General features: G+C 54.6%; 3 protein-coding genes across 3 annotated transcripts; 2 read left to right on the forward strand and 1 right to left on the reverse strand.

Moving 5' to 3' along the window:
• Positions 1 to 741: 741 nt before the first annotated feature.
• On the forward strand, positions 742 to 4,797 carry GCG54_00014311 (Nuclear GTPase SLIP-GC; the record flags this gene model as incomplete). The annotated part of the gene is made up of 4 exons (XM_045414149.1): positions 742 to 2,768; positions 3,270 to 3,666; positions 3,733 to 4,306; positions 4,355 to 4,797. Coding segments are annotated over 4 exons (3,441 nt in total), but the record flags the coding sequence as incomplete, so codon positions are not given.
• Positions 4,798 to 6,134: 1,337 nt separating this feature from the next.
• Positions 6,135 to 7,349, reverse strand: GCG54_00014312 (uncharacterized protein; the record flags this gene model as incomplete). Its single annotated transcript, XM_045414150.1, has 1 exon — positions 6,135 to 7,349. One exon carries the CDS (start codon positions 7,347 to 7,349, stop codon positions 6,135 to 6,137), a length of 1,215 nt encoding a protein of 404 aa, XP_045261764.1.
• Positions 7,350 to 9,265: 1,916 nt separating this feature from the next.
• Positions 9,266 to 11,113, forward strand: GCG54_00014313 (uncharacterized protein; the record flags this gene model as incomplete). The annotated part of the gene is made up of 3 exons (XM_045414151.1): positions 9,266 to 9,472; positions 9,617 to 10,560; positions 10,612 to 11,113. The coding sequence occupies 3 exons, from the start codon at positions 9,266 to 9,268 to the stop codon at positions 11,111 to 11,113; spliced, it is 1,653 nt and encodes a 550-aa protein (XP_045261765.1).
• Between the last annotated feature and the right edge of the window lie 115 nt (positions 11,114 to 11,228).

An 11,228-nucleotide genomic window follows, 5' to 3' on the forward strand; every position in this document is an offset into this window, starting at 1 on the left:
TCATACGGCAGTCAAAAAGGTGTGCCCACAGGCAGCAAGCTGTGAAAACAAAAAAAAAAGTTAGAAGGGGAGAAAGATATATTAAAAAAGCCAAAAGACCGTCTTTTTAATCTGCACTGTTCTCGATTCTCTCTGTCCTCATTATCTTCCTTTCCTCTGTCTCTCACCGTCTCTGTCCTTCATCGTCCTTCACTTTGGTGGGAAAGAGCACCTTCCTAAACCAGGCGTTGGTCCCTTCCTCCTGCAAATCACAGGGCAGTTACTCGTCCAATCAGAAAATATTGGAATAGTGGATACCTCTGCTAAGCACGTGATATCGCCATCTTGCCCAGGGAAGGAACGAACAGAGGGGGTGCTTGCTCTGCTCAGGGAAGCTGCAGGGATGAGGCACCTGCCCCGCCCTCGACGCGAAAACTAATTGCTGCTCACCACGACGCGTTTGCAGGGTCCTCGACGCCAAACCACCATCGATCGACTTCCTCCCCAATTTCACCCACAGATATCGTCGATCGGGATATCGATTGCCTCGATTCAGTACAATCCTTTCTGAATCCTGGCCCTTTTTTTCCCCAACCCAATTGCCTTTCTTCCACTCCTTGACCCCGCTTCACTTTCACCTTCTCCTTCTCACTCACCTTCATCCCGGCCAAGCTTCTTCTCCCCGGCACAACCAACAATCTAGGCCCCCGCGAACGGACACCAACCGCCACCAGCCCGTCTTGCTGATGGGTCCAACGTTAGCCTCAAGTCAGGTCAACCCATCGTCACCAATTTCGTCCAAGAAACACGGTCCAGGCACCTCGACTTAGTCACGATTCATCTGACAAGATGCCCCCGATCAAGATGGAGGGGGTAAAGATGGAGGGCGTCAAACCCGAGCCGTCGGATGCCAGCAACTTGCTTTCGACCCCCGTTGCACCCGTTGCGAACCCAAGGAACTTGAATTCAGTCGCATCTCCTTACGCCACACCTGCGTCGGCATCTACCCTCCGCAACACCCCTCCCCACCATGTTAAGGCTGAGCATGGCGTGAAGACTGAGTATGGGGTGAAAGCCGAGGTCAGCCAAGAATCGCAACCCATCGAGGAAGCTCGCAATGCGAACACCAATGCCGCCCAACCTGACCCTTTCGAGGAAGAACAGCAAGGTCCTGACCCTCTCGAGGAGTGGTCCACAGAGACATCCCCAGAGATCCTGGAAGAGGGCCTCAAGCGAGGCTTGGACTTTTTGAACCACATCAAGAACTTCTTCAATGCTGCTTCATCCATGCCCGACACCCAAGCCCCCGTCTGGCTCAAGGCAATCAGCGATCTCGAGGCCCGATCGGAGGCTTCCAAGGCCATCGTTGGTGTCGTTGGCAACACCGGTGCCGGCAAGAGCTCCGTCATCAACGCCCTCCTTGACGAAGAGAGACTTCTGCCGACCAACTGTCTTCGAGCCTGCACTGCCTCCCCCACGGAGATCTCATACAACAAGTCCGACGACCCCTCCGAGCTCTACCGTGCCGAGATTGAGTTCATTTCTTCCGAGGACTGGATGAAGGAGCTCAAGACGCTGTACACGGACATTTTTGACGACAATGGCAATGTGTCCCGCGAGTGCACGAACCCTGACACGGAGGCTGGTGTCGCTTACGCCAAGATCAAGTCCGTCTATCCCTCCAAGACCAACAAGATGATTGCCGAGAGCAGCCCCGAGAAACTCGCCAACGAGTCCGAAGTGAGACGTGTGCTCGGCAGTGTCAAGAAGCTCAAGTCAACCACCGCCAAGGAGCTCTACAACGGCATGCAGCGCTACGTCGACAGCAAAGAGAAGAACAACCATCTCAAGAAGGACGTACCCATGGAGTATTGGCCCTTGATCAAGGTTGTCCGCATCTACACCAAGGCGAACGCTCTGTCCACTGGCGCCATCATCGTCGACCTGCCCGGTGTACAGGACTCCAACGCTGCCCGAGCTGCTGTTGCCCAGCAATACATGAAGGCATGCAGTGGTCTCTGGATTGTCGCTCCCATCAACCGCGCAGTCGACGACAAGACGGCCAAGTCCCTTCTTGGCGACTCATTCAAGCGCCAGCTCAAGTACGACGGTATCTACTCCGCTGTTACCTTCATCTGCTCCAAGACGGACGATATTTCGGTGACTGAGGCCGCCGAGAGTCTCGACATTGAAGCAGACGTCGCCGACTCGTGGGCCAAGATTGACGACCTGCGCGACCAGTTGCGTATTCTCAAGAAACAGCTCATGGACGGCAAGGACGAGAAGGCAGATCTCCTCGATAGGCTCGAGCAGCTCGACAGTCAATGGGAAAAGTGGGATGACCTATCGCAGCGGCACGCTGACGGCAACACTGTTTACGCACCCACCACCCACAGTAGGAAACGCAAACGCGGTGCAACCTCCTCCAGAAGCCGCAAGAACCGCATGTCTGCTGACAGCGACGACGAGTCGTATTCGGACGATTCGGCTAGTGATAAGGAGAACCAGCCGGACGATGACGACGACGATGGCGGCAGCGATAGCGAACGCCACCCCCTAACGGAAGAGGCGATCCAGGAAAGGCTCTCAGAGCTTAAGGCACAGCGCAAGGAGGTTCGCCAACTGCGCAAGGAGGTGGATCATAAATTATCTGATATCCGCCAGGCGATGAAGCCCCTGCAAGCTGAAGAGGGTCGTCTTCTTGCTGGCGTGAAAGCTATCTGCATCCAGGGCAGGAACGAATACTCGAAAGGCGCTATTCAGCGCGATTTCGCCATGGGTATCAAAGAGTACGTTTTTACCCCCCTCCTCTTCGTCCCCCGTCTTCGTCCCCGGTCTTCATCCCCCGTCTTTGCCCCCCGTCTTTGCCCCCCGTCTTCGTCCCCCATCTTCGTCCCCTATCTTCGTCCCCTATCTTCGTCCCCCGTCTTCATCCCTCCTCTTCATCCCTCCTCTTCATCCCTCCTCTTCATCCCTCCTCTTCATCCCCTATCTGCATCCCTCCTCTTCATCCCTCTTCTTCGTCCCTCTTCATCCCACGTCCTCGTTCTCTATCCTCGTTCTCCATCTTCGTCCCTCTCCTTAATTCTTCGTCCTCGTCCCTCTTCGTTCACCGTCCTCGTCTTTCTCCTTCGTTCACCATCCTTGTCTCTCTTCTCCGTCGTCGTCTCTCTTCTCCGTTCTCGCCTCTCTTCTCCAGTCTCTCCCTCCACCCTCGCCTTCGTTCCCCGTCCTCGTTTCCCCTCTCGTCCCTCTCTATTGCACTATGAACTTGGTATTAACTGCTGTAGACTGGACCAGGAAGCCGCCATCGAGGAAAACGAAGAGACATTCAACCCGGATGAGGATATCAGAGACTATGATGAGGTCGCCCGTAACTTGCCGGTATTCTGTGTCAGCAGTCGTGCGTACCAGAAGATGAGAGGTCGCCTACAGAAGGACGACTTCAATGACGAAGGTTTTCGCAACGCGGACGAAACCGAGGTACCCCAGTTGCAACAGCATGCCAAAAAGCTCACGGAAGCTGGCCGTGCGGCCACTTGCCGTCGTTTCCTCAACGATCTGAGCCAGCTCCTCAACTCCATGAGGATGTGGGCTGCCAACGATGGCTCCCTCTCTCACATGAGCGACCAAGACAAGAGAAACGAGGAAGGTCACATCCGTCGGCAATTGGCTTCGTTGGATAGAGTAAGTCTTTTCGTTTCCTGACCCTTGTGTCTTGTCTGGGTCTTTTCCACTACTGACTAAATGCAGGACTTTAAGAAGGCCGTCGATGAATGCCTGACCTCGATAAAGGAGGCTCTGGCTGAAAGCATATACGACTACTTTGACCTCACCATTCCATCAGCGTCTGCCGCAGCCGTCCCAACTGCTACCTCCTGGGGCGCACACCGAAGCGAGGGTGGCATGTTCTGGGCAACTTACAAGGCGACGTGCCGCCGGTCCGGTGTCTATGCTGGAGCATCTGGTCCTCGCGACTTCAACGCAGAGCTTTTCGAGCCTATCAGCAAGCAGCTTGCCACAGGATGGGAGCGTGCTTTCCAACGCCGCCTCCCCCAAGCGCTTGAAGGTTTCGCTATGAGTGCCCGCTTGCTCTTGGACAACTTCCACCGTGGAGCCATCGCCCGCTCTCAGCAGCGCGGTACCAACTACGCGGGAATCAACATGCTCAGCCAGCAACTTCGGACCCACACAGCCCGGCTCAAGGAAGTTCCAGGTTTGCTCCGCATCGTTGTCCAGGAATTACAGCGTGAGGCTAGCAGAGGCTTCCATCCCGTTATCACGGATGAGATGCAGCCGGGATATGATTTGTGTGTTGCAGAGTGTGGTAAGTTCGTCTGGTTCGGTTACGGGTCCTGAGCTAACCTTTTGATAGGCCCCGGCTCGTACGCTCGAATGAAGTCGCACATGATCAACCACGTTGAGAACGCCCGTCATACAATGTTCCGTCGCTCCACTGATAGCGTCAAAGAGCAACTGAAGGCGCTATGCAAGCGGGTTGAGCATGACATGGCGGTTCAGATTCAGGACATTTACAATCTCCTCGCTCGCGACTATCTTTCTGTCCTAGTTGGGGTCGACTCTAGCATCCAGCCAGCTGGTCTCCCAAGAGCGGAACGCCTTCTTCGGGCTGAAATGTACCCCATCTTGCAGGGCACATCTCGGTGGTTCGCCAAGTCTCCTGCAGCCGAGGTCTCGTCTGTTTCTGAAGACATAGATCCATTTGCCGATGACGACGACCTCGCCGCGTCGCAACTGCAAGATGAGTTTCAGGCAGGTGCCCAAGACGCTCGTGTTAAGAGCGAAGCAGTCGCATAAAGGTCTGTGAACTCGGTTTCTAAGTTGACGACGAAGAATGGAGACGAACGGAGACGGACAGAAACGGGCGACGATTCGAGACGACGACGATGACGATGAAAACACCAGAGAAGGACGAGGACCAGAGACGAAAGGGGCTGAGAGGATGGGAGGAGGACCAGCTGAAGCAACGCTAGCAGTAAGATTCTCTTGCTCCTTGGCGTAAGGGGGCTACTGGGTGCTTGTTCGTGTGCTTTGAGGCGTTCAGAGCGGAAATACCCCATCAGGCGTTAGGTTACCTCACTTGCGGGTGGACCAAAATAGTCTTCATTTTAGCTGCACTGGAAAAGTGTGGACGTGGCGATGCTCATGGTACTTGGTCGCGGCGTTTTCTTCAGCTATACATCTCCAGCAGGAGAGGTAATGTTTCAGTCGTACTTGCTTTCAATTCAAAAATGATTTGCTTAAACTTTGACTCTGCATGTCCCGTAGGCGATCTGGATCCAAGTTCGCCATTATGTGTGCTCTGCGTTCGCAGTTAGATACTCCGAAGACAACCTCACATACTTCATTCCACCATGCACTCGTTTCACAACTCCCCGCCAATTATTCTTCTCTTTTCTTTGCCTCTTACAACCTCCCATTCCCGCTCCCCTGCAATCGCCACAGCATGAAGCTCCCGTCAGGGAGAACAATACCAGGGCTTCTTTTATTTTTCCCCGGTTTTCTCTTTCTTTTCTTGCTTGCGGGGGGAGGTTATAGGTTGGATGGCATTATTGGGTTTATCTAGGAGGTGTTCGTGAGTCGGTTGGTGGTGGGGACGGGGGGAAAGCTCACAAGGTCTCGGTTTGGTGAGGCGATGGCCACCGCCTTGCTTGTTTTGGAGGTGGCGTTCGGTAGAAAGGGGGATGCTTTGGGTCAACATGGAATATTGAAAACTTTCACGACTTTTGAAGACATGGGAGCTGGGGATGGGAAATTGATAGGTTGGATTTTGCCGCACTTGAGATGTCGAAAGCCTTCACGCACTTGGAAATGAGAAGCCTTGGAGGGTGGTATGTGAGGCAAATCACTATATTCCATTTCACGGCACAGAGGATATGACACAGCTTCACGGCAGCATTCGGGAATCAGTAGCGACACGTGTGGAAACAAAATAGATTCCACTTCCGATCTAGACTTATTCACCAATGAGGTGATACACTGCTTCCCTGCTGGTACATTCTAATAAATACAGGGAACCCACACATCTGGCCTTTTCTTATCAATTTCTTTCTTAAGGGCCCTGTGCTCCTACATGCCGTCTTTTCATCAACTCGCCATTCGTCCTCACCCATTCCTCATCGTCGGCAGAGGACTCAAGAGTGCTGAGGCTTGGTGCCCGGCTTGCGCTTTCCCTTGAGGACAACGATGTCGCCATTGGCAATGAGACGCTCGCGGGTAGCATCATCCATCACTGGGATACGAGTGATACGACCACCCTCCGACAAAGCCCAACTCTGGCTCGTGGCCTCAGCGAAGACACACTGCTGGAAGGCCTCGTAGTTCTCCATGGCCGCGTCTCCCTTGGCCATGATCTCCTTGATGCCCTCGTCCATGATGTAAGCGCAGTCTAGGGCGTTGGGCGCCGGGGTTGCGGTGGGCGTCTTCTTCTCGATCTGGGGCCCGACGCGGACGAGGTCCGCGAAGTTAGAGGGGTAGCCCCGGGCCGCGAGGTGGACCTTTGTGGGGGCGGTGGTGCTGGTGGCCGTACCGGTGGCTAGGGATGGGCGGGCGGGCGTTCCGGTCACCCCGACGGAGATCACCTTGGGGGTGGTCGTGCCGGTCGCCGTAGCGGTGGTAGGGGTACCGGTCGCCGTAGCGGCGCTAGGGGTACCGGTAGCGGAGGACGCGGTAGGCTTACCGGCAGCCGAGGAGGTGCGGGCGGGCCTCTTGGTCAGCTTGAGAGGACCCGAGACGGCTGCGGTAGAGGCGACGACGCCGGGGCCATGCGCGCCGCGGATCTTCTCGGCAGCGCCGGGGGGCAGGATCTCGTATGCGGCGGCGGAGGGCATTGACTCGGCCACGACGGGCCCCGGGGCGGCATTGAGGATGGCGCTGAGGGCCTCCGGCGACAGCTTTCTGAAGCCGTCGTCGTCGGTGGCGCAGGCGGCGTCGACAGCCGCGTCTCTCTTGTCCTTGTTGCACGAAGGCTCCGCAGGCTTCGGAGGGTTCTGCGGCTTCTTGGCCTTCTTCGCTGCGAAAAACTCCTTAGCCTTCTTCTCTCCCCAAAGCTCAGTGACCTTCTTCTCGAGCTCCTCGGGGCTGAGGTCCTTGGGCTTCGAAGTCTTCTTTGGCATCTTGGCCTTCTTCGCTGCCCAACGCTCCTTGGCCTTCTTCGACCAGGGGCTGGGGTCCTCGGGGGGGCAATGACCATTGTCACAGCCAACCCACGACTCCTGAAGACCTTCCACGGCCGGGGCGGCGGCGGTGGGGGCAGGGGAAGCTGGGGTAGCGATGGGTGCCTCCAGGGGCATGGCCAAACCCGTGCCGGCGACAGCCAGGATGGCTCCCAGGAACTTGATGGAGTGCATCTTGGGATGTGACTGTAAAGATGATGTGATGATGATTTTAGATGGCAGGATTTGTTGTGCTTGAAAATATGGTGATGTTAGAGTTGCTAGAGTTGACGTCAGTACCTGCGTGCTAGTTGCTGATGGTGAGAAGGAAGAAAAGAGAGAAGAACGAGAGAGGGAGAATATCTCTCAATTTATAAAACCTGCATCGTTCGCAACGGTTGTTGTTCAAGTTCGGAGAAAGCATTGAATGGCCACTCTTCAGTCGAGTGGCGATTTGACTCTGAAGAATATTGAGGTTCCCCCCCCTCCCCCCAGGGTGTTTGTGGGACGATATGTGCGGTGTGGACAAATACTTCAATCTGGTTGGATGAGCAACTACATCATGATTATGACCCTTTTGGTTTTTCTCCCCTTGTCTACTGTTACTTTGTCTTCTTGGCAGTCTCCGATCCCTAGGCGCTGCCATACCCTGTGGCTATCGTCATCACCATTGGTCGTGTCTGAGCTCCTCTATGTCCAATATTGCCAGTATAGATGGGCGCCCATTCTTCTGGTGAAACTGTGTTGGACATCGTTAGGTGAGATTGAAATGTGCCCGATCAGTACCAATATTGAAGCTTGTATGCGGCGTTTCGCAGGGTGGTGCCAACCCTGAGTGATGCGGCTCACGAATATCTGCGCCGTTGAACGGTTTTTTATGGGTCCTGCGCATCCTCGTAAAGCTTGATAGCTCCATGCCGAACGGTTTTCGTGGCATTCTCTCAACCAAGGTTCTCGAGGGCCAAGGTAAGTTCGAAGGACATCGGAGTATTGCTCTCAATACAAAGGAGATCGTCCAGGAAAAGAGTATCGGGCAGAGATTCCCGTCTCGGGTGGGGCCCATCTCCGTTTGGCGCGTTCGTAATACCACTCTCAAGGTCTTGATTGTACATGTCGAGATGCGATACGGTGGTTTCGCAGCCGCTCGGGTTGGTCAGACTGTTGCATGAGAGGCCCAGAGAGGTTTCTGCTGTGGCCGCTTCGGGGGCCCGCGGGGTTAGTTCGTTGGTGGCTGCGGCGAGGACAAGCAGGTTGGCCATTTCCTGATCGTCGGTGGCGGAGAATGCAGACATATTGAGAACGTTCATCTGAGATGGTGCGTTTGAACCAGAAGAAAGTTTGTGTCGAGGATAATTCAAGTTGTAAATAACTCTACGGTTTAACGTTTTGCTTCGTAAATTTGTTAGAAAAATGCATTGATTTCAAGATCCAATATTGGGCACAAGCTGGAATTATTTCAACTTTACGAGAACAAAGCGCGTATTGTGAGAAGCATGCTTGCGCCCACACGTTCTTCTTTGAATTCAGGCAACAAAAGAACTCTCCCTGTGCAGGGAAAGAGCTAGAACACAGGAGACGAACAAGAAGCTTCGCATCTCAATGGGTAAAGGACAATTCAAATTTTCTTTCTTCCGACAGCTGCCAGAGGTATCTCGAGTCTACTCAAATCCTTGAATGATGCTAATGGACAATGCAATGTATTCTTTATCGAGTTCTCGCCATCTTCATTGTCAAAGAGCTGCCCTAACTCTAACATTCAGTAGATGCATTGACAGACAAGCGTTCGTCTAGATCCACACTACTTTCGCGGTCCATCTGGGTTATTAATCGTTCTCATCTGCGTCGTGTAATCGGCGCAACGACCTTCCTCATATGGACCAAAGTAAACAGTCCTGTCAAGATGCAGCGCTTATTCATTCGTGCGGCACAGATGGCCGATGCGTCGCCGTAATCAGCACGACCTATAATGTTCTGAGACAGGGATCATTGTGCGGCAACGTCATCCGACATTCAAGCTCTCAGCTTACAGGAAATCCGAGTGTTGACTAACCCCTCATCTCTAAACCATCACCAACTTACTGACATAAATTGGCTCCTGACTGTAATTGAAGATGAGGGCGTTTCTGGCTTTATTGGCGCTCTCAGTCACTGCTCAAGCGGTCGGGGAGGATGCGGCACAGCGGCCCCTACAGTCGTCTGACGATGATTCGTCGGTGCTCTCCTCAGATATCGGCGCTTACATCGAGGGCTTGATGAAAGAATGGCACGTGCCGGGTCTTTCAGTCGCCGTTGTGGATGGAGACAAGACGTGGGCCGAGGTACCTATTTCCCAATGCCCGGCATCAGGGATCCGTTGACGGGTCATCGCCGCCCGGCGATCGGCGCCAGGCCCGCAATCACGGCGCCGGCGTGGCCACACTAACCCCGTCCGCCCACGACAGTATCAGCTAACACACCACCAGGGCTACGGCTACGCCGTCCTCAACTCAACCCCAGCCACCCCGCACACCCTCTTCTACACCGGCAGCACCACCAAGTCCTTCACAGCCGCCGGCCTCTCCCTCCTCGTCGACAACTCCACCAGCCTCACCTGGACGACGCCCGTGTCCAGCGTGCTCGACGACTTCGTCCTCAGCGACGCGTGGGCGACGGCGCACGTCACGCTCGAGGACGCACTGAGCCACCGGACCGGCTACCCGCGCCACGACCTCGCGAGCTCGGCGACGGCGCGCGAGATGGTGCGGAATCTGCGCAACTTGCCCATGTCCGCGGAGCCGCGTGCGAGGTATCAGTATTGCAACAAGATGTTTGGCGTGATGGGGTATCTCATTGAGACGCTCACCGGGCAGTGGCTGGGGGACTTTCTGAGGGAGAGGCTGTGGGAGCCGATGGGGATGCAGGAGACGTACTTTTCGCTGAGGGATGCGGAGGAGAGTGGGCTGGTGCTTGCGAATGAGTATGTATACGATCCTGTTCAGGGGAGGCATCTACAGGTGCCACATGAGCCGTTCTCTGCTGAAGAGGGCGCCGGGTCGATTATTTCCAATGTGCTTGACTACGCCAAGTACCTCCGCGTCATGATGAATGAGGATGCGCCGCTGTCCAAGGACGGTCACAGGGAGGTGAAGACGCCGAGAAGTTTCTCGTCCATGTCGAAGCCGCCGTTCGTCGGGCCGGTGACGTACGCTTTTGGTTGGAACCAGGCGGTGTTCGAGGGTGAGAGGGCGTACTTTCACTCGGGGCAGGTCAACATGTTCGTATCGATCATGATCATGATCCCGTCGAAGAAGTTCGCCGTTACGGTTATGTCGAACACCGAGTCCCCTGCGATAGAGCTGATTGCTCATCATCTTTTGTATGAGCACTTTGGCGTGCCGAAGGAGAAACGGCTTGACTTGAATAAGCAGTGAGCAGGTTTCCGACTGACAGGGGAAACGAGAGGTTAATACTTGAGCAGGTATAAGTCGCAGAAAAGGTTGCAACATAAGTATCTCGAGAACTGCGGCGATTACATCTACCCTTCAGTACCAGAGCCGCCTCTCCTCCCGACACTTCCCATCTCCGACCACATCGGTGAGTACAGCGATCCCGGATACGGAACAGTCAAAGTCGATCTGCACTGCGAAGATGCGGAACCTTCGTTCCTCGGTTACAGCGCAAAAAGCATGGAGCAATGCAAGCTTCGTGTATTGAATGTTGCGGGTGTGGGCTGGGCGTTCATGAAGCCGGTTCTGTATCTCGAGCCCAAGTCTGGCAATTACTGGGTCGGGCGTCTGTACATGGAAGCTGGAGACGGCAAGAACGTCACGACTCCTTCTATCTGTATGCGGGCGGAGTTCAAGGTTGATGTTACCGGTACGGTGACTGAGCTTGGACTTGATCTCAGGCTGGAAAATGTACTCGAGGGTACGCCGGCAGGCGATGGGCCACTCGTCTGGTTTAAAAGGGTCGAAGATTAGGTTCAGACACGATAGAACGGTACAAATGAGGGAAGGGTTCAAAAGCCACAGTCGAACAATACAATCCGTGTCAAATAAACGCCCCAACTTAACCCACGAATTGTAACAAACTTAC

This window comes from Colletotrichum gloeosporioides (genome assembly GCF_011800055.1).
Source record: "Colletotrichum gloeosporioides strain Lc1 chromosome Unknown consensus_62, whole genome shotgun sequence".
NCBI classification, from domain to species: domain Eukaryota; kingdom Fungi; phylum Ascomycota; class Sordariomycetes; order Glomerellales; family Glomerellaceae; genus Colletotrichum; species Colletotrichum gloeosporioides.